Source organism: Lithobates pipiens, unplaced genomic scaffold (assembly GCF_037356315.1).
Source record: "Lithobates pipiens isolate NorthernLeopardFrog02 unplaced genomic scaffold, aLitPip1_a1.2 Scaffold_23, whole genome shotgun sequence".
In the NCBI taxonomy this organism is placed as follows: Eukaryota; Metazoa; Chordata; class Amphibia; order Anura; family Ranidae; genus Lithobates; species Lithobates pipiens.
In genome coordinates this window covers 136,186,063-136,207,004 of record NW_027507785.1, presented here as the reverse complement: position 1 = coordinate 136,207,004, position 20,942 = coordinate 136,186,063, and the positions used below count along the sequence as shown (strand labels likewise).

The 20,942-nt window shown below is 50.4% G+C and overlaps 1 protein-coding gene across 5 annotated transcripts in view; it reads left to right on the top strand.

Annotated features, from left to right (window-relative positions):
* Positions 1-20,942, top strand: part of ZC3H7B (zinc finger CCCH-type containing 7B) — a 624,860-nt gene that overhangs the window by 456,040 nt on the left and 147,878 nt on the right. For all 5 annotated transcript variants that reach the window (XM_077452416.1, XM_077452411.1, XM_077452410.1 and 2 more), the window contains one exon: positions 6,338-6,443. In XM_077452416.1, the coding sequence (XP_077308542.1) occupies positions 6,338-6,443 (106 nt within the window). The remainder of the gene's footprint in view (positions 1-6,337; positions 6,444-20,942) is intronic.

The window sequence follows — 20,942 nt, the reverse complement described above, 5'->3', positions numbered from 1 at the left end:
CATAGACAATCTGTGGGGTATTGTCAAGAGGAAGATAAGACACCAGACCCAACAATGCAGATGCGCTGAAGGTCGCTATCAAAGCAACCTGGGCTTCCATAACACCTCAGCAGCCCCACAGCCTGATTGCCTCCATGCCAACCCACATTGATGCAGTAATACATGCAAAAGGAGCTACGACCAAGTATTGAGTGCATACTATACTGTGCATGGACTTACTCTTCTCTTCATTGAGCCAACATTTCTGTATTAAAAATCCTTATGTAATATTAAAATTTTCTGAGATACTGAATTTTGGGTTATCACTGGTTGTAAGCCATAAATCCTCAAAGTTAAAAATGCTTGAAATATATTACTCTGTGTAATGAATGTATAAGAGTTTCACTTTTTGAATTGAATTACTGAAATAAACTTTTTGATATTCTAGATGCACCTGCGTGCAGGGGCGGACTGACAACTCATGGGGCCCCCTTTGTCCCCACCCAAACACAAGCCACACCCTCACAAAGCACCACGTATATATTGCACTGGTGCATCATATGCATTGGTGACAGAATTTCTCTACTGTATGTTCAAAATAAAGGTTTAAAGAGTTAGGAAAATAAAGAAAAATAAACTCACATTAACCACGTACATTTACTGCGGGGCTGCGTCTCCTGTGAGCAGAATCGCATACAGGTACTTGATTCTGCACTTGCGGGTCTCCGCGCTGTTTGATTGGACACACCGAGAGCTAATCAGTGGGTCCGGCGGGCCCCGACGATTGTTTCCAACAAAGGCAGAACGGGGGTCTTCCGATGTAAACAAGTCCCCAGAGAGCCTCCCTCACTTACATCAGGGTCCTCAGAGAGCCCCCCATACATCAAGGTCCCCAGAGAGCCCCCTCCATACATCAGGGTCCCCAGAGAGCCCCCTCCATACATCAGGGTCCCCAGAGAGCCCCCTCCATACATCAGGGTCCCCAGAGAGCCCCCTCCATACATCAGGGTCCCCAGAGAGCCCCCTCCATACATCAGGGTCCCCAGAGAGCCCCCTCCATACATCAGGGTCCCCAGAGAGCCCCCTCCATACATCAGGGTCCCCAGAGAGCGCCCTCCATACATCAGGGTCCTCAGAGAGCCCCCTCCATACTTCAGGGTCCTCAGAGAGCCCCCCTCCATACATCAGGGTCCCCAGAGAGCCCCCTCCATACAGAAGGGTCCCCAAAGAGCCCCCTCCATACAGAAGGGTCCCCAAAGAGCCCCCTCCATACAGAAGGGTCCCCAGAGAGCCCCCTCATGCATCAGGGTCCCCAGAGAGCCTCCTCCATGCATCAGTGTCCCCAGAGATCCTCCTCCATGCACCAGGGTCCCCAGAGAGCCTCCTCCATGCATCAGGGTCCCCAGAGAGCCTCCTCCATGCATCAGGGTCCCCAGAGAGCCTCCTCCATGCATCAGATCCCCGGAGAGCCTCCTCCATGCTTCAGGGTCCCCGGAGAGCCTCCTCCATACATCAGGGTCCCCAGAGAGCCCCCTCCATACAGCAGGGTCCCCAGAGAGCCCCCTCCATACATCAGGGTCCCCGGAGAGCCCCCTCCATACAGCAGGGTCCCCAGAGAGCCCCCTCCATACAGCAGGGTCCCCAGAGAGCCCCCTCCATACAGCAGGGTCCCCAGAGAGCCCCCTCCATACAGCAGGGTCCCCAGAGAGCCCCCTCCATACATCAGGGTCCCCAGAGAGCCCCCTCCATACTTCAGGGTCCCCAGAGAGCCCCCTCCATACTTCAGGGTCCCCAGAGAGCCCCCTCCATACTTCAGGGTCCCCAGAGAACCCCCCTCCATCAGGGTCCCCAGAGAGCCCCCCTCCATCAGGGTCCCCAGAGAGCCCCCCTCCATCCTGCAGGGTCCCCAGAGAGCCCCCCTCCATCAGGGTCCCCAGAGAGCTCCCCTCCATCAGGGTCCCCAGAGAGCACCCTCCATATGTCAGGGTCCCCAGAGAGCCCCCCTCCATCAGGGTCCCCAAAGAGCCCCCCTCAATCAGGGTCCCCAGAGAGCCCCCCTCCATACAGCAGGGTCCCCAGAGAGCCCCCTCCATACAGCAGGGTCCCCAGAGAGCCCCCCCATGCATCAGGGTCCCCAGAGAGCCCCCCCCATACTTCAGGGTCCCCAGAGAGCCCCCTCCATACTTCAGGGTCCCCAGAGAACCCCCCTCCATCAGGGTCCCCAGAGAGCCCCCCTCCATACTGCAGGGTCCCCAGAGAGCCCCCCTCCATACTGCAGGGTCCCCAGAGAGCCCCCCTCCATACTGCAGGGTCCCCAGAGAGCCCCCCTCCATACTGCAGGGTCCCCAGAGAGCCCCCCTCCATCAGGGTCCCCAGAGAGCCCCCCTCCATCAGGGTCCCCAGAGAGCACCCTCCATATGTCAGGGTCCCCAAAGAGCCCCCTCCATCAGGGTCCCCAAAGAGCCCCCCTCAATCAGGGTCCCCAGAGAGCCCCCCTCCATCAGGGTCCCCAGAGAGCCCCCTCCATACTTCAGGGTCCCCAGAGAGCCCCCTCCATACTTCAGGGTCCCCAGAGAACCCCCCTCCATCAGGGTCCCCAGAGAGCCCCCCTCCATCAGGGTCCCCAGAGAGCCCCCCTCCATACTGCAGGGTCCCCAGAGAGCCCCCCTCCATCAGGGTCCCCAGAGAGCCCCCCTCCATCAGGGTCCCCAGAGAGCACCCTCCATATGTCAGGGTCCCCAGAGAGCCCCCCTCAATCAGGGTCCCCAGAGAGCCCCCCTCCATCAGGGTCCCCAGACAGCCCCCCTCCATCAGGGTCCCCAAAGAGCCCCCCTCCATCAGGGTCCCCAGAGAGCCCCCCTCCATCAGGGTCCCCAGAGAGCCCCCCTCCATCAGGGTCCCCAGAGAGCCCCCTCCATACTGCAGGGTCCCCAGAGAGACCCCCTCCATCAGGGTCCCCAGAGAGCCCCCCCATACATCAGAGTCCTCATAGAGCACCCTCCATAATTCAGGGTCCCCAGAGAGCCCCCCTCCATCAGGGTCCCCAGAGAGCCCCCCTCCATACTGCAGGGTCCCCAGAGAGCCCCCCTCCATCAGGGTCCCCAGAGAGCACCCTCCATATGTCAGGGTCCCCAGAGAGCCCCCCTCCATCAGGGTCCCCAGAGAGCCCCCCTCCATCAGGGTCCCCAGAGAGCCCCCCTCCATCAGGGTCCCCAGAGAGACCCCTCCATACTGCAGGGTCCCCAGAGAGCCCCCCATACATCAGGGTCCTCAGAGAGCCCCCTCCATATGTCAGGGTCCCCAGAGAGCACCCCTCCATATGTCAGGGTCCGCAGAGAGCCCCCCTCCATATGTCAGGGTCCGCAGAGAGCCCCCCTCCATATGTCAGGGTCCCCAGAGAGCCCCCCTCCATCAGGGTCCCCAGAGAGCCCCCCTCCATCAGGGTCCCCAGAGAGCCCCCCTCCATACTGCAGAGTCCCCAGAGAGCCCCCCTCCATCAGGGTCCCCAGAGAGCACCCTCCATATGTCAGGGTCCCCAGAGAGCCCCCCTCCATCAGGGTCCCCAGAGAGCCCCCCCTCATCAGGGTCCTCAGAGAGCCCCCCTCCATCAGGGTCCCCAGAGAGACCCCTCCATACTGCAGGGTCCCCAGAGAGCCCCCCTCCATCAGGGTCCCCAGAGAGCACCCTCCATATGTCAGGGTCCCCAGAGAGCCCCCCTCCATCAGGGTCCCCAGAGAGCCCCCCTCCATCAGGGTCCCCAGAGAGCCCCCCTTCATCAGGGTCCTCAGAGAGCCCCCCTCCATCAGGGTCCCCAGAGAGACCCCCTCCATCCTGCAGGGTCCCCAGAGAGACCCCCTCCATCAGGGTCCCCAGAGAGCCCCCCATACATCAGGGTCCTCAGAGAGCCCCCTCCATATGTCAGGGTCCGCAGAGAGCCCCCCTCCATATGTCAGGGTCCCCAGAGAGCCCCCCTCCATATGTCAGGGTCCCCAGAGAGCCCCCCTCAATCAGGGTCCCCAAAGAGCCCCCCTCAATCAGGGTCCCCAGAGAGCCCCCCTCCATCAGGGTCCCCAAAGAGCCCCCCTCAATCAGGGTCCCCAGAGAGCCCCCCTCCATCAGGGTCCCCAGACTGCCCCCCTCCATCAGGGTCCCCAGACTGCCCCCCTCCATCAGGGTCCCCAGAGAGCCCCCTCCATACTGCAGGGTCCCCAGAGAGACCCCCTCCATCAGGGTCCCCAGAGAGCCCCCCATACATCAGGGTCCCCAGAGAGCACCCTCCATATTTCAGGGTCCCCAGAGAGCACCCTCCATATGTCAGGGTCCTCAGAGAGCACCCCTCCATATGTCAGGGTCCTCAGAGAGCCCCCCTCCATATGTCAGGGTCCCCAGAGAGCCCCCCTCCATATGTCAGGGTCCCCAGAGAGCCCCCCTCCATCAGGGTCCCCAGAGAGCCCCCCTCCATCAGGGTCCTCAGAGAGCCCCCTCCATATTTCAGGGTCCCCAGAGAGCCCCCTCCATATGTCAGGGTCCCCATACTTAAACCCCCCCCCCAGGTTCCCCTGTACCTGGCTGTGCACATCCAATCCCCAGCACGGGGAGGTGGGAGGGGCGATCGGCAGCTCTATGGTGCCTGTGGACCGCGGGATCTCCCTGGGGTTTGCATTTCTCCTTCACAATGTATAGAGTGGAGAGGGGAGGAGCCTCTGACCCGGGCAGCAGTCGGCAACAGTATACAAGCCGAGCAACTCACTGAAGAGTGAAACTTATAGCTGCCTGGGTCAGAGGCCCCTCCCCTCTCCACTCTATACACTGTAATGGAGAAATACAAGCCCGAGGGAGATGCCGCTGCAACAACATATTCGATCGCCGCCTCCCATCTCCCGGGCCCCTACTGGACTGAAAGCTAGAGGTGCAGGGGAGATGCTGTATCTTCGCCTCCCCCCTTCCCCCCCCCCCCCCCCGCAGCGGCAGAACGGCTCCACCGCAGCACTGCTAGCAGCATAGGAGCTTCTCACGGGCCCCCTACTGGCCACAATTGCGCGGTCATGCTACACTGTACCCAAAGGAAATTTTTATCATTTTGTTCGCACAAATAGAGCTTTATTTTGGTGGTATTTATTCACGAGTCCGTTTTTTATTTTTTGCGATATATTTTCTTTTTTCTATTTTAAAAGAAATCCAATAAAATCTAATTTTGTCATAAAGTTAAGCCAAAATTTATTCTGCTACATGTTTTTGGTAAAAAAAATTCCGTTAAGTGTATAATAATTGGTTTGTGTGATCACAGACATATGTACGCAAATGATCATGTACATATGTGTGCAGGTGATCACGTACATATGTGTGCAGATAATCATTGGGACATGTTATTTTAGTGGGACATATGTGGGGGACATGTTTTTATTATTAGGGACATGTGTTTTTATTATTTGGGGACATGTATGTTTTGGGGACATGTGTGTTTTGGGGACATATGTAGGGACTGTGTTTATACTGTGTGGTGTGTTGTGTGTTTACACTAGACTGGTGATCAGTGAGTAAAAAGCTGTAAAAAACAGCTCATACTCACTGATCATCAGCCGGCTGCAGCGATCTGCTCTCCTCTCCTCAGCGATGACTTCTGTGTGAGGAGAGGAGGAGCCGATTGCCTAGCAACCGGCTGTTTGTTTACATCACATGATGGCCGTGATTGGACATGGCCGTCAGGTGATCAGGAGGGCCAATCACAGAGCCCTCCTGCCGATCTGAGATGCGCCGTGTCCGGGTGACACGAGCACATCGGGATCGCACCGCTGCGCGGGCACGATCCCGCTCCTTCTGAAGGACGTTCCTGAACGATCAGAAGTAGACGGCTCCCACCCGGCCGTATATGTGCATTGGCCGGGTGGGAAGTGGTTAAGAGGGGAAATAATTACAATGTGAAAATATATCAGAGTTGAATTCAGTAACAATAACAAATGGTTTATTCTAAAGCCTCAGAAGAGGAAATAAAGCCACACCCTCAGGTTAGGAGGAAAAAGGTTGAACCTTAGATTTCAAAAAGGGTTCTTCACTGTTAGAGCAGTTAATATGTGGAAATGTATCCCTCAGGATGAGGTATGGAAAGTGGTGACAACTTCAAAAATGTTTACGTCTTCTTCAGGAAGCAGAATATACAGGGCTATGGGAATTGTTAGAGCATAAAAATCACACATACATAGATTGAACTGGATAGACTGGTGTTGCAGATCAGGCAAAATTTATAGTTTGCTGTTTTGCAGACATTGGTGTAATAAGTTAAAAACCATCGATGTGTAATGCATTTAAGTATCTGCCTCATGCCTTGTTTATCTCCTATTCACTTCTATGTTTTTGGCAGCTGGACAAAAGATAAACGTGTATTGCTTATGATGTCCAAGTCCAAAAAGAAGTGGGTTCCCATTCGACCGCTCCCATCCATTCGTTCCTTTCCACAGCAGTATGAGGTAAGGCTTTGTTTCCACAAGTTTTTACAGCTTTTTTTTTGATTATGAAATCATATCATACAGTCGCCTAAACAGTAAACCAGGTTTCATTAAATCACATTAAACCAGAACTAAGCCCTCCTGTCCTTTTCAGCTAAGAAAGCTGCCATCTTAGCCTCTGCTTGATCTGTAACTGACTGATGCTGCACATGTGATCATCTATGATACCAGTCATCTAATGGTTTCATAGCACGAGGGCAAAAGTAAATGTGACAGTATTCTCTGGATGCTGGGGATGTAACTATTGAAATTATTATATTGATGTGTTTTAGTTCCCATAGATTTAACAATAAAAATAAAAGTTGCATTCCTGGTATGCCAGAAATGCTAAAAGTTACATTTGCTTGTACTCTCAACCAAACTGTCAAACCATTTAATAGCTGGAATCATGACTGATCACATGTGCAACACCCATGGCAGTTGCAGATCAAACAGAAGCTAAGATGGCAGCTTCCATGGCTGAAAAGGATAGGAGGATTTAGTTTCGCTTAAACCATGAAACAAGGTTGTTCTATGTAACAGTTCCTATAATTTTACTAAATTTACATACAGTACATGTCAATTGTGTAATTCTGTGTTTCCCAGATCTGTTCTTGGGGACCACTAGCAGGTCATGTTTTACACATCTCTTCATAAAGTCAGTTTTCTATTCCTTAACACAAATAACATGACCAGTTTGTTACCTCTGAGGATACCCAGAACATGCCCACCCCACAGTAAGACATCTGTACATAGGGTCAGTAAAGGGTTTAGAACATTCTCTCAGGCTAATCCTACATTTGATGATGTTAGTCGGAGGCCACCTTCAGTAGAACAGCAACACCTCTCTAGCTGTAGGCATACAACAGCTGGCATCAAATGCTGCTTCTATCTGTTTTCTGGACAATATATGGAGTCTAGTAAATAAAACAACACAGTAACATGCTCTAGTTGGATTTTGAGTTGTGCTGCCACTTCTGTGTAATATTAACCACTTCAGCCCCAGACCAATTGTCAGCCTAAGGACCAGAGGCCAGAGGTCTTTTTACAATTTCGCACTGCACTGCTTTAACTGGTAATTGCGCGGTCATGCAATGTTGTACCCAAACAAAATTTGCGTCCTTTTCTTCCCACAAATAGAGCTTTCTTTTGATGGTACTTGATTGCCTCTGCGATTTTTATTTTTTGCGATATAAATGGAAAAAGACCGAAAATTTCGAGAAAAAAAGAGATTTTCTACTTTGTTATAAGAAAAATCGAATAAACTCAATTTTAGTCATACATTTAGGGCAAAATTTATTCAGCCACATGTCTTTAGTAAAAAAAAAAATTCAATAAGCGTATATTTATTGGTTTGCGCAAAAGTTATAGTGTCTACAAACTAGAGTACATTTTCTGGAATTTACACCACTTTTAATTTGACTGCCTATCTCATTTCTTGAGGTGCTAAAATGGCAGAGCAGTACAAACCCCCCCCCCCAAATGACCCCATTTTGGAAAGTAGACACCCCAAGGAAATTGCTGAGGGGCATGTTGAGCCCATTGAATTTTTTTTTTGTCCCAAGTGATTGAATAATGGCACAAAAAAAAAAGTTTGCAAAAAGTTGTCACTAAATGATATATTGCTCACACATGCCATAGTTATATGTTGAATTGCACCCCAAAATATATTCTGCTGCTTCTCCCGAGTACGAGGATACCACATATGTGGGACTTTTTGGGAGTCTAGCTGCGTACGGCACCCCGAAAACCAATCACTGCCTTCAGGGTTTCTAAGGGTGCAAATTTTTGATTTCACTCCTCACTACCTATCACAGTTTCCAAGGCCATAAAATGCCAAAATAGCACAAAACCCCCCCCCAAATGACCCCATTTTGGAAAGTAGACACCCCAAGCTATTTACTGAGAGGCATGTTGAGTCCATGAAATATTTTATATTTTGCCACAAGTTGCAGGAATATTACAATTTTTTTTTTTTTGCACAAAGTTGTCACTAAATGATATATTGCTCACACATACTATGGGCATAAGTGAAATTACACCCCAAAATAAATTCTGCTGCTTCTCCCGAGTACAGGGATACCACATGTGGGGGACTTTTTGGGAGCCTAGCCACGTACGGGACCCCAAAAACCAAGCACTGCCTTTCCGGATTTAAATATAAAACGCTACCAAAAAAAACTGTTAGCAATCGCAGGGATCAGGCCTGACTCTGCGAACGCTGCAGTTATGCGTTTAGTGTTTTGTAAGTGACAGTGATCAATCGATACTGCACTTGGGTGGGCTGGGCAGAGGGGCAAAACGCAGGTGCTAGCAGGTATCTGGGCTGATCCTGCTAACAATGCGTTTTTTTGTAACCCTAAACTGCTGGGGACGCTAGTATAGATCTGATCAGATACTGATCTGTTCAGATTCTATACCACTACGGGAGGTTTATGCTTTGCGCGTGGGTGTTAGCTGTACTGGCACTAACCTAGCGCTGCCTGGGGCGACGCAGACCCTGACCCTAAAACCTAATTGATATCACCCGCCGGGTGATCAGGGGGTTAAACCTTTATTGGGTAATAAATGGTGGGTACCCTGATGCTATAAAAAGCAAACTAACCAAAGTCACCCGTAACACTTACACGGTGATCACTGGTGAAAGGGTTAACTAGGGGCAATCAGGGGGTTCAAATTTTTATTAGGTAGTATATGGGGGTCCCTGGCGCTATATAAAAACCTGACGGGGAACCTAAATAACTAACTGGCTAACCAGCGTCACCAGTGACACTTATACGGTGATCGCTGGTGAAAGGGTTAACTGGGGCAATCAGGGGGTTAAAACCATTATTGGGTAGTATATGGGGGTACCTAGTGCTATAAAAACCTGGCGGTGAACCTAAAAAAATAACTAGCTACTTAGCGGCACCAGTGACACTAATGCAGCGATCAGAAAAATGATCGCTTAGTGACACTGGCAAAAGGGGGTGAAAGGGTTAACTAGGGGCAATCAGGGGGTTAAAACCATTATTGGGTAGTATATCGGGGGACCTAGCACTATAAAAACCTGGCGGTGAACCTAAAAAAAATAACTAGCTACTTAGCGGCACCAGTGACACTAATGCAGCGATCAGAAAACCGATTGCTTAGTGACACTGGCAAAAGGGGGTGAAAGGGTTAACTCTAGGGGCAATCAGGGGGTTAAACCTTTATTGGGGGGGTAGTTTTTACTGTTACAACTGACACTGAATGCAGTGATCAGTAAATAAATGATCACTGCAATCAGTGACACTGTGACTGGGAGGGGGCGGGGAGCGATCGGGGGGGTGATCGGGGGGGGGGGGATTTGTGTGCCTATGTGTGCCTACATGTTAGTGTAGTGTTTGGTGCACTTACTTTCAGTGTTCTCCTCGTAGTCTGGTCAAAAAGACCGCCCCGAGGAGAATGACATCACTTCCTCCCTGCCTGTGTTTACTATACACAGCGGGAGGAAGCTTCTGAGAGGGGATGGCCAGAAACCAACGGCCATCTCCTCATCCCGAATCGTTCCTGAAGCGAAACGGACTGCCGCATCCAGCGGGAGGGGGTCCGATCGGACCCCCCCACCCTCTGGAAGGCAAGCACGTACATGTACGTGCTTGTGCCTGTACATGCCATTCTGATGACGTACATTGCCATTCGGCGGTCCTTAAGTGGTTAAGTAACGTTTATTCTCAGACTCCCTAGATCAGATTTGTGTAAGCTGCTGGTAATTTTATTGTTTTACATCACTTGTGTCAAACATAAGGCTCACATGCTGAATCTGGCCCTTCCGGCCATTTCATGTGGCCCTCGCACCCCTTCCACAGTTACAGACCCTCCCCCCTCTGGTCTGGGCCACCACCTGGTCTCAGCTGTTGGCAGCAGAGAGAACAGATCTCCTCTGCCAGATCCTGTGCTTCTCTGTGCAGCAGAATGGAGGACAAAACTCCTACAGATTCTGTACAGATTCCAAAGACATGCTGGTAGGTTAATTGGATCCTGTCTAAATTGTCCCTAATATTTATGAATTTGAGTTAGGGACCTTAGATTGTAAGCTCCTTGAGGGTAGGGACTGATGTGAATGTACAATGTATGTGTAAAGCGCTGCGTAAATTGATGGCGCTATATAAGTAACTGAAATAATAATTCTGTGTAGCCACAGCACCTCCTTGTCTCTTCCTACCCTGTCTCAGCATTTAGCAGAATCTGACACCATCCTGGACCCTGCACTTTCTGCTTTCCAGCTCCACCCCCCATTTCTTGCTGTCAGCAGCGCAAGGTAAGGGAGGATGGGGGACTCTTAATCTCTGATGGTTGAGGAAGGCTGTTGACATCTGATGTAAGGGGGGGAGAGGGGGGGGGTGATATGGACATCCATTTATAATTATGAAAATACAACTATATGCCAGTTGAAAAGGAGGGTTGCACACAGCTGGTATCATCCACAAGAAACTTTATTGGGGGACTGGCTTACAGATACAGCCGACTCCTTGAGGGCAACCAAATAAAAGTCGGCCAATGAGAGCGAGAGGCTAGGCCACAGCTCTGTGTTTGAATTTTTCTAATGTTTTAGAGATATTTTGCCAATGCATTCTATCGAATGCTTTTTTTAGCATCTAGTGCCAAAAGGAGAACAGGTCTTCTGTTTTCTCTTATATTCACCAACTGACACAGCTTCTCTCTTTAGACCATTGGGTTGTTATGCCACCTTCAGGAGAGGACTAGGCATTACATGTGATAATAAAACTATAACTTTCTAGTTCCGCCTAAGGTAGGTCCCTTAGGTAACAACCCCTCAGCATGCTACTGCAGCCTCAGTTTTATTTTGCCTAGTGAAGGAGAAGGACCTAGGAACCCTGACAGGCCCATCAGTCCATCTTTTTTTTCTGCAGAAGCTTGGCCTTTTGCGCAAGATGATAGATCCTGTGATCCGGCTGGGTGACAGGTTGGATATCCTTATCCTTGTTGTCTCCTCAGCCTGGGCATCAAGCGTGTGCAGGTCACAGCACCACGCTAGGCCGGCCACAAAGAAACCTCAGCTCCAGATGTGGTCGTGAGATTTTATGATGTCTGCGTCAGTGTGCTGGGCCAGCAGCCACCCTGTACCAATCAGAGAGTGGGTCTGTAATGGAATGTCTCCCAGCTCTTCAGGACTGGTAAGTACAGCTCTCCCTTCCTCAGTGGGGCTGAGCAGCTGGACATTCCCTGGGAGGTCAATTCGGGGGTCCCTCACCTCCCTCTCTTCTCTCCCTGTCCCTATCTTTCCTCCCTCCCTCCCTCCCTGGGGGGATGCTGCATGAGGCTGCTGAGTGATGTGTGTGCCATATACAGGGGCTCTCCGAGGGGGCTCTCACCTGGGGGGGTGTTGCGCTGGCTGGCTTTGTCCTGAGTCCTGTGTCCTTTTTCTCCTGTGCCTGTGAGGCTGGGTCTGTGTTCTTTACAGCGCTATTCACCGCCATTTGTTTCAGCTCTATCCCTCGTGGCTTTTGCATTAGCGGCCATCTTAGGTGTGGGCAAGGGGAAGCATGCGCTCTTGGGCTTCAGGGGTTATTTTCCCTGTGATATGTGCTTATACTGGACGCCAGCAGCCATTTTCTAGAAGCCTGAACACGTTTTTCAACGTTCTCTAGTGGCCATTTTCCTTGTGTTTTATGTCCTTATACTGGATGCTGGGCGGCCATTTTCTTGAAGCCTGAGCACATTGCAGAGCGGTTTTAGTGCCATTAGCAGCAGCTTCCATCGACACAGAGCTGATTCCTCTGCACCTGGGAGCCAACAGAGACTGCAGGCACTACCTGCTGGATATCGCAGAACCTTTTCAGGGTGGTGAGTCCTGCGTGGGAAGAGCCCCTCAGCCAGCAGCAGTAATGAGGGTGGGACTGTCACTGTCCTAAGTCCCCTTCGGGTGGCAGACAGGGTAGGGTCAGCATGGCTTCAGAAACTAGTATTTCTTCCCCTGAAATCCAGGCAATTGCAACCGGTTTGCCGGAGGAATGCACAGTGCCTTTGGACACCTTGTCGGCGGTCCTCAATTCGCTCGTTGCCAAGATGGAGGCGGTGCGTGGGCGCAAGGTGCTAAAAAGCAGCCCCTGCCCCCCTCCTCTGGGGAGAGCTCTGACGCAGACTTGGGCCCTGCTGAGGATGAGTCCCCGTCTGGGTCCGTGCGTGACAAAGCATTTGTTGGAGCACTTATCACAGCTGTGCGTGATACCCTGAAGATTCAGGAGCCAGCAGATCCCTCTGCTGATGTAGCGGTCCATTTTGGGCCCCCGTAAGCCAGCCCGTTCACCTAAGCTGTTCCTGTATCTGACTTATTTTGACAGGTTCATTTACAAAAATAGAAATGTTGGGACTTTATATGAGACCGTGACCATCCAGTACACAGGTCTCCATCCCTATTTAAATGAAAAATAAAGGGGAAAAAATTGGGGACAATTGGGACTTTATATGGAACACATCACTGGGCAGAATAAGTCATCAAATGTCATTAAAGTAGTATATTTGCTGTTACCACATGAGAGCACAATGCAATAAATGATACAGGCATAGAATCAATAAATATGGTACAGAGTAGATAAAACATGATAATTTAGTCACATTATAGTAAAATAATATGTTAAACACTGTAACACATGAAACATGATAGTAACATTCAGCACTCCACCCAAAATGTATATACACAAACAAAATTATATTGGTATAACATTGATGGCTTAAACATTGAGACACCTTGATAGATACATGATTGCTGTGACATAACATCAGTTGTGAATGCTTGACGCGTTTCGTGGAAGTTTGTCCACTCATCATCTTTTATCTACTCTGTACCATATTTATTGATTGATTCTATGCCTGTATCATTTATTGCATTGTGCTCTCATGTGGTACCAGCAAATAAATATACTACTTTAATGACATTTGATGACTTATTCTGCCCAGTGATGTGTTCCATATAAAGTCCCAATTGTCCCTAATTTTTTCCCCTTTATTTTTCAAGTTCATTTATAAGGAATGGGGTCGCCCGCTGCGGACCTTTTTCGGTCCCCAAATACATGGTGGTGTGCTACCCTCCTTCGAGGCAGTACCATATACCCAGTTCCACACCAGAGTCCTGCAGAAGGAGATCTTGACAAAGTGGGACAAATCTCTGTTGTCCCTGGATTGACAGATCCACGTGAGCCAGTTAGTCAGGGGTTCCCTGATCTGGTGGCTGAGGTCCCCGGTGCGACATGTACCTGCCCTGTCAGCCATTTACATCCCGGGTGTGGAGAACTGGCAGGCAAACTATCTAAGTCGTCAGATGCTGGACCCAGGAGAATGGGCATTGCATCAGGAGGTGTTCAGGCTACTGTACCTGCGGTGAGGCACACCAGACATGGATCTTCTGGCCTCCCGTCTCAATCGGAAGGTGCCGAGATTTGTGTCCAGGACAAGAGATCGGTGGGCAGATGCGCTGGTGGCTCCGTGGGATCAGTACCAGCTGATCTACGTCTTTCCTCCAATTAAACGGTTACCACGTCTGCTTCGCAGAGTGGAAGCCAAGGGGATCCCAGTAATACTGGTTGCCCCAGATTGGCCTCAGCGTCCTTGGTACACAGACCTAGTGCGCCTGGTGGCAGACGCTCCCTGGCGACTGCCGTTGCGAGAGGACCTTCTGTCTCCAGGTCCAATTCTCCATCCTGCTTTACCATCGCTGGCTTTAACGGCATGGCTATTGAGAGCCAGGTTTTGAGGAACCGGGGTCTGTCGGACTCGGTGATCTCAACTATGTTGAGAGCACGGAAATCTTCTCGAAGATATATCTTCCTACCTGGAAGGTCTACATCTCCATTGTGAGGAGGAAGGATGGCATCCGCCCTCCTTTTCTATATCCAGGATCCTGCTGTTTCTTCAGCAAGGGGTGGACCAGAAGTTGGCGTTAAGGACCATTAAAGGACAAATATTATCTTTGGCTGTCCCTTTTCAGAGACCTCTGGCGTCTCTCTCTAGTGAGTACTTTTGCTCAAGGGGAGCGACATGTAGTCCCTCCGGTGCGTCCACCGTTACCCCCTTGGGATCTGAACCTTGTATTATCGACGCTTCAAAAACCACCATTTGCAAATATCACAGAGTTTCCCCTGTTGACTTTCCCAGAAAGTGGTCTTTCTAGTGGCCATCACATCGGCGAGGAGGGTTTCGGAACTGGCGGCCTTGTCCTGCAAGTCACCCTATCTGGTTATCCACAAGGATAAAGTGGTGTGCGTCTGCAACAGTCTTTTCTGCCGAAGGTAGTCTCAGCATTTCACATCAATGAGGAAATTGTGTTACCATCTGTGTCCTAAGCCGACACATCCTAAGGAGGTGGCCCTTCATGCTCTGGACGTGATTAGGGCTCTAAAGGTGTATTTGTCTGCCACGGTTCCTTCCGGAAGTCAGACTCACTGTACATTTTGGTGGCTGGTCCAAAGAAAGGCATGGCGGTCTCGTCGGCCACCATTTCCAGGTGGATCAGACAGATTGTAGTACAAGCCTACGCCTTGAAGGGGCAGGTGCACCCCTTTCCGGTCACAGCCCCCACTCCACATGGGCAATCGGAACGTCTTGGGCCTTCCGACATCGAGCGTCTGTCGCTCAAGTGTGTAAAGCTGGTAGTCTGTCCACACGTTTACAAAATTCTACAAGGTAGATGCCTGTTTTGGCTGCAAAGTTTTGCAGGCGGCTGTATAGTTGCAATTGCATATGCAATTTTTTCCTATTTTCCTTTTTTTTGGGGGTAAAAACGCAGTACCTTTTAAGTTAATGCACTGTTTGTATTCGTTACCGCATTTTTTGATGCGGTTTGAGGGTAGTGCTTCTCCTTTTGAGGAGCACCCTGTGGTGGTTTTTCCACACACTGTAGTTTTTCCTCAAATCGCCTTTCAGGACAACCCTGGAGAGAGTGTAGCTCCACCTTCTTCTCAGGAAACACATGCCCACTTTAAAAACTCCACCTCTTCCACCATGGCTTCAGTTAGTGTTTCCTCCATGGTGGAAGCATGTGCCTGGAACCAGGGTAGCTACACACTTTCTGGGGTTGAGCAGGCTTACCAGTGGTGGTGTTGGTGCTTTTTTGTGACCCCCCTCCCCCCAGCAGCTCCTCCAGGGGTGAGGGGTGTCCTGGTGCTCCTGGTCCCGCCATCTCAGGGGAGCGAGGACCCTCAGAGGGCTGGCGTCGTGAGCCTGGATTAACGCAGGGAGGGCTCTGTTGCGGCATATCCCCTGTTTTCGGGTCCCGGGCGGCGAACGCGTCGTTTCCGGCGATGTAGGGCATTTTGAGGGGGCGTGGCGCCGTAGTTCCAAGCGCTTGGAATGCACGGACTAGGGGGCAGGTCAGATGACTGGTGCTTCCACTTCCTGCCAGCGCTGATGACGCGGCAGCTGGGAAAATTCAAAAAGTATGGCAGAATCTGAACAAACGGAGCTGTCCTACTCTGCGGAATGGACGAGGGCAAGACAGTGATGGTGGAGGCAGGCGCCCCCAGCACCGGTCCAGCCCAGGTAGGTGAGGTGCAGCGGCGCTTTCTTGCTACCCTAAATGGGCTGTTCTTTGGGTTTTTTGTTTGTTCCTCCCTATCGGGGGGCTGTTGCTGCAGGGTCAGAGGTGACGTCTCTCAGACCCTGCAGAATGGTTCAGGGGTCTCGCTGGTGGCCTGTTGGTGGGTCTCTGCACTGACTTGGTAATTTGTTTACAGTTAATCACTTAGTGAGTTGAACTGTATGTCATTTCAGGAAAAATCACTAGGAAAGTCTAAACCAAACCAGAGGAAATGCCCTTCTTGCAAGAACCCCTTAGAGACTCATGGCAGAAGGCGATGTGCAGAGTTTGTATCAAGGAGTTGGTGGAGGAGGAAACATCCCAACAGTATAAGGAGTTATTTTCCTCGGTCAAAGAGCTGACAAACTCACTGAGTTCGGTCAGGTCCATCCTGATACAAAACCCATCCGGGTAGGCTGAGCCTCAGAACCTACCGCCTAGTCCCAAGGTATCTTCTTCTAGACCAGTAGAGACCGAGGACTCTGTCGATGAAGGGGAAAGTACTCTTGTCTCCCTCAGGGACTCTGAAGAGGAGGAAGAGGAAGAAGATAGCAGGGCCTCTCGGTACAAGCTATCACTAGAGGAGGTAGATGACATTTTAAGGGCAATCTACACGACTCTGGAAATCCAGGAGGAAAAAGTACAGCTGTCGGTCCACGACAAGATGTACCAGGGGATGGACGAAACTAGACGTAGAGTTTTTCCGGTCCACAGGGTCCTCTCGGATTCAGTTAAAGAATGGAAGGACCCAGAAAGAGCCCCTTTTTTCTCCAAATCTCTCAAGAGGAGGTTTCCTTTTGAGGACAAGGACTCGGAGGTATGGAACGAGGCCTCGAGTTGATGCAGCCTTTTCGCAAGTCTCTAGACGAATGGACTTGGCTTTCGAGGATATGGGAATCTTAAAAGATCTGATGGCCAAAAAAAGAGGACTCCATCCTCAAAAAAGCCTGGGATGGCAGAGTCCGTTAGTCTGAAACCGGCCATGGCCGCTACAGTGGTGGACAGGAACCTGGAATGCTGGGTGGAGAAATTAAAAAGTCATGTAGAAACGGGTATGTCACGCAAGATCTTTTGGAATCTTTCCCTCTAATCTTGAAAGCTGTCAAGTATATGGCGGACGCATCAGCAGAGTCTGTTAAGCTAGCTGCCAGGTCTTTGGCTCTAGTAAATTAAGCCAGGAGGGCAATCTGGCTGAAAATATGGTCGGGGGACAGCCTGTAAGGTCAAGCTTTGAAGCTTGCCCTTTTCAGGAGATCTTCTCTTCGGACCCGACCTAGAGTCAGTTCTTGACAGGACAGCTGACAAGAAAAAAGCCTTCCCGGCTAAGAAAAAGCAAACCGTCAAAAATTTTCGTGCTCTTCAACAGTCCCATAAGAAAGACCAGGACCGTAAGAGCCAGTGGGGTTCCCAGAGGGGTAGAGGTAGGGGCGGAGTTCTCTTTAGATCTCCCCAGATCAGGTCTCCAAAAGTAAGCGACAATCTCTCCCCAGTGTGGGGGGGGGGGGGGACTGTCAGCTTTTCACGAACAGTGGGACTCAGTATCTCCAAGTCTGTTAGTGAAAAGCGTTGTCACTCAGGGTTACAGGCTGGAGTTCTCAGAACCACCCCCAAGCAGGTTCTATGTGACGGCCCTACCAAGGGAGCAGGAGAAGGCCTCTGCAATGATGTTCCTATTGCAGGAACTGATACAGCAAAGGGTCTTGATCCAAGTTCCAGGAAGTCAACAAGGCAGGGGTTTCTACTTCCATAGTTTTCTGGTGAGGAAACCTTCAGGGAAGTACCGTCTGATCTTGAACCTAAAAGTTCTGAACAGGTCAATATGGTACAAACATTTCAGGATGGTTACGATTTTTTCCATCACAAAGTTATTGACCCTGGATTGTTTCATGGCATCCCTGGATTTAAGGGATGCCTATCTCCACGAACCCATTCACCAGGCGTCCCAGCAGTTTTTGCGCCTGGCAGTGGATGTAGGGAGTTCGGTATAACACCTCCAATTCAGGGCTCTGCCATTCGGACTCTCGTCCTCCCCCAGAGTCTTTACAAAGATTATGGCAGAAGCTTTGGAGCCCCTGAAGCTAAAGGGGATTTCAGTCGTCCCTTATTTGGACGACCTTTTATTTTTTGCAGACTCCAGGGACCAGGTCTTAGTGAATCTTCAGGTGTCCCAGTCTCACCTCAAAAGTCTGGGGTGGCTTCTGAACCTGGAGAAGTTAAATCTGGTTCCCTCACAGGAGATGAGGTTTCTGGGTTATTCTATAGACTCGGTTCTCCAGAAAGTGTTCTTGCCGCTAGAAAAGCAGGAAAAGATACAGTTAGCAGTAAAGCAGGTACAGAGCAACCAGACAGTGTCGGTCAGGTTAGCCATGGCAGTTCTGGGTCTGCTTACAGCAGCAATCCCAGCCATTCAATGGGCCAGGTTACATTCCAGACCCCTTCAGAGGAACATTTTGTTCAACTGGTCCCATCAAGATCCCCTAGAGAAGCAGAGGAGGATCTCTACAAAGACGAAAAGGGCTCTCTGGTGGTGGAGAGACCAAGCAAACCTCTCAAGGGGTCTGGTGTGGGCTTTTCCCATGGACCAGCGTCTGACGACAGACACAAGCGCCTTGGGCTGGGGGGGTCTCACCTGGACGGTCAAAAGTCTCAGGGGGTCTGGTCCAAGAGGGAAGCTCAAAGATCTTCCAACTGGAGAGAGCTGAAGGCGATCTTTCTGGGTTTATTGGCCTTTCAGCAGGTATTGAGGAGTCATCGCGTTCAGGTGTTGTCAGACAACACAACCGCGGTAACCTATATAATGAAGCAGGGGGGAGCCAGGAGCAGAGGCTTGATGGAGTTAGCCAATCTTTTATTGGCCTGGGCAGAGCAGAATATGGCTTCGCTGTTGGCAGTGCATCTGAAAGGTTCTCAGAACTTGTTGGCAGATCTCCTAAGCAGGCGGAAGTTGATAGAAGCAGAGTGGAGTCTGAATCAGGAGGTTTTCCTGATGATTTGAGGCTTCGGGGGTTCCCCAAATAGAGCTTTTTGCCAGTCAGCAAAATTCAAAAGCAAACCGATTCTTTTCTCTTCACCGAGGGGACTAAGCGGTAGGGCTGGATGCATTCGCCCACCCTTGGCACTACCAGCTGTGCTACACTTTCCCCCCCTTCTCTCTGATTCCACTGGTTCTGAATAAATTCAGAGAGGAAAAGACGGATCTAATTCTAGTCACTCCATTTTGGCCAAAAAGACCTTGGTTTGCAGTGCTTTGGAATCTAGCCACGAAACCCCCATGGAAGTTACTGGTCAGAAAATACCTGTTATCCCAAGGGGCAGTAAACCATTCAGGGGTGGAGTTTCTGCAGCTAACCGCCCGGTTTCTGAGGAGGGCCTATTGAAAGCAAAGGGACTCTCGGACAAGGTGGTAAAACCATGCTTTCCAGCAGGAAAGCAGTCATGCAGGCGATTTTACATGAAGGTCTGGAAGAAATGCAACTCCTGGTGTGTGTCCAGAGACCTCAAAGTCAAGAGCACGGTGTCTGTTCAGGAGTTTCTCCATGAAGGAATGGATAAGGGTCTAGCAGCCAGTACCCTGAAGACTCAGGTGGCGGCCTTATCAGTTTTCTTTGAAAAGACGTTGTGGAAAGAAACTTTAATTTCTAGATTTTTTAGGGCTCTCGCTCGAAGTAGACCGGTAGCCCTTAGAGACTTTCCCAGTTGGGATTTGTCTACTGTTTTGAAGGGTCTCTCGGGAGCTCTGTTTGAACCCTTACAAGAAGCTTCGTTACAGAAGGTGGTTCCTAAAATGATTTTTCTAGTGGCCATCACCTCGGCTAGGAGGATCAGTGAGCTGCAAGCCTTGGCAGTTACGGAACCTTTCTTAACGGTATTTGTGGACAGAGTGGTTCATCAGACAGACCCAGCATTTCTACCTAAAGTATCCTCAGCCTTTCATCGGACTCAGGAAATAGTGTTGCCTACCTTTTCTGCAACTCCAACTAATGCAGGGGAAGAGGCTTTCCACACATTAGACGTGAGAAGATGTTTGTTGCAATTTCTAAAGATAACCAAGGAGTTTAGAAGATCAAACGCCCTCTTCGTGGTCTTCTCAGGGACCACGCAAGGGGGAGAGAGCTTCAAAAAGTACACTGGGTAGGTGGCTTAAGCTGGCTATAGCAGGAGCCTATAAAGCGAAAGGAGAAATACCTCCCACAGGTATTGCTGCTCACTCTACCAGATCTACGGCAGTTTCCTGGGCTGAAAGGGCCTGTGCGACGCCTGAACAGATTTGCAAGGCTGCCACTTGGTCCAGTTATTCGATGTTTCTCCGGCACTACCGACTAGATCTACTGTCTGCGGCAGATCAGGCCTTCAGTAGGAAGGTACTGCAGGCAGTAGTCCCACCCTAGGGTAAGTTTCTTGGTTATCCTCTCCGGGTTTGTCCTGAAAGGCGATTTTGAGAAAAACTTAGACTTACCGGTGACTGTATTTCTAAGAGCCTTTCAGGACAACAGTTGCTTCCCTCCCTAGGTTAATCTTAGTAGCAGTATTAAGTTTCTATCATGGTTGTGTGGTTTTCTGTGCTTTGCTTTCCAGTGTCGGAAGGCCACAATAACTGAAGCCATGGTGGAGGAGGGGGAGTTTTTAAAGTGGGCACGTGTTTCCTGAGAAGAAGGTGGAGCTACACTCTATCCGGAGTTGTCCTGAAAGGCTCTTAGAAATACCGCCACCGGTAAGTCTAACTAAGTTTTTTGTGGGTAAAGTTTGTACTAGCTCCCACATTCCATGGTGGATGAAGTTTTATGCTGTTTTGCCACCCCTCGTTTTGGCACTGCTTGGGGGCATCCCAATGGTCTAAAGAGAGAAGCTGTGTCAGTCGGTGAATATAAGAGGATTTTTGTACTCACCATAAAATCCTTTTCTCTGTAATTCACTGACTGACACAG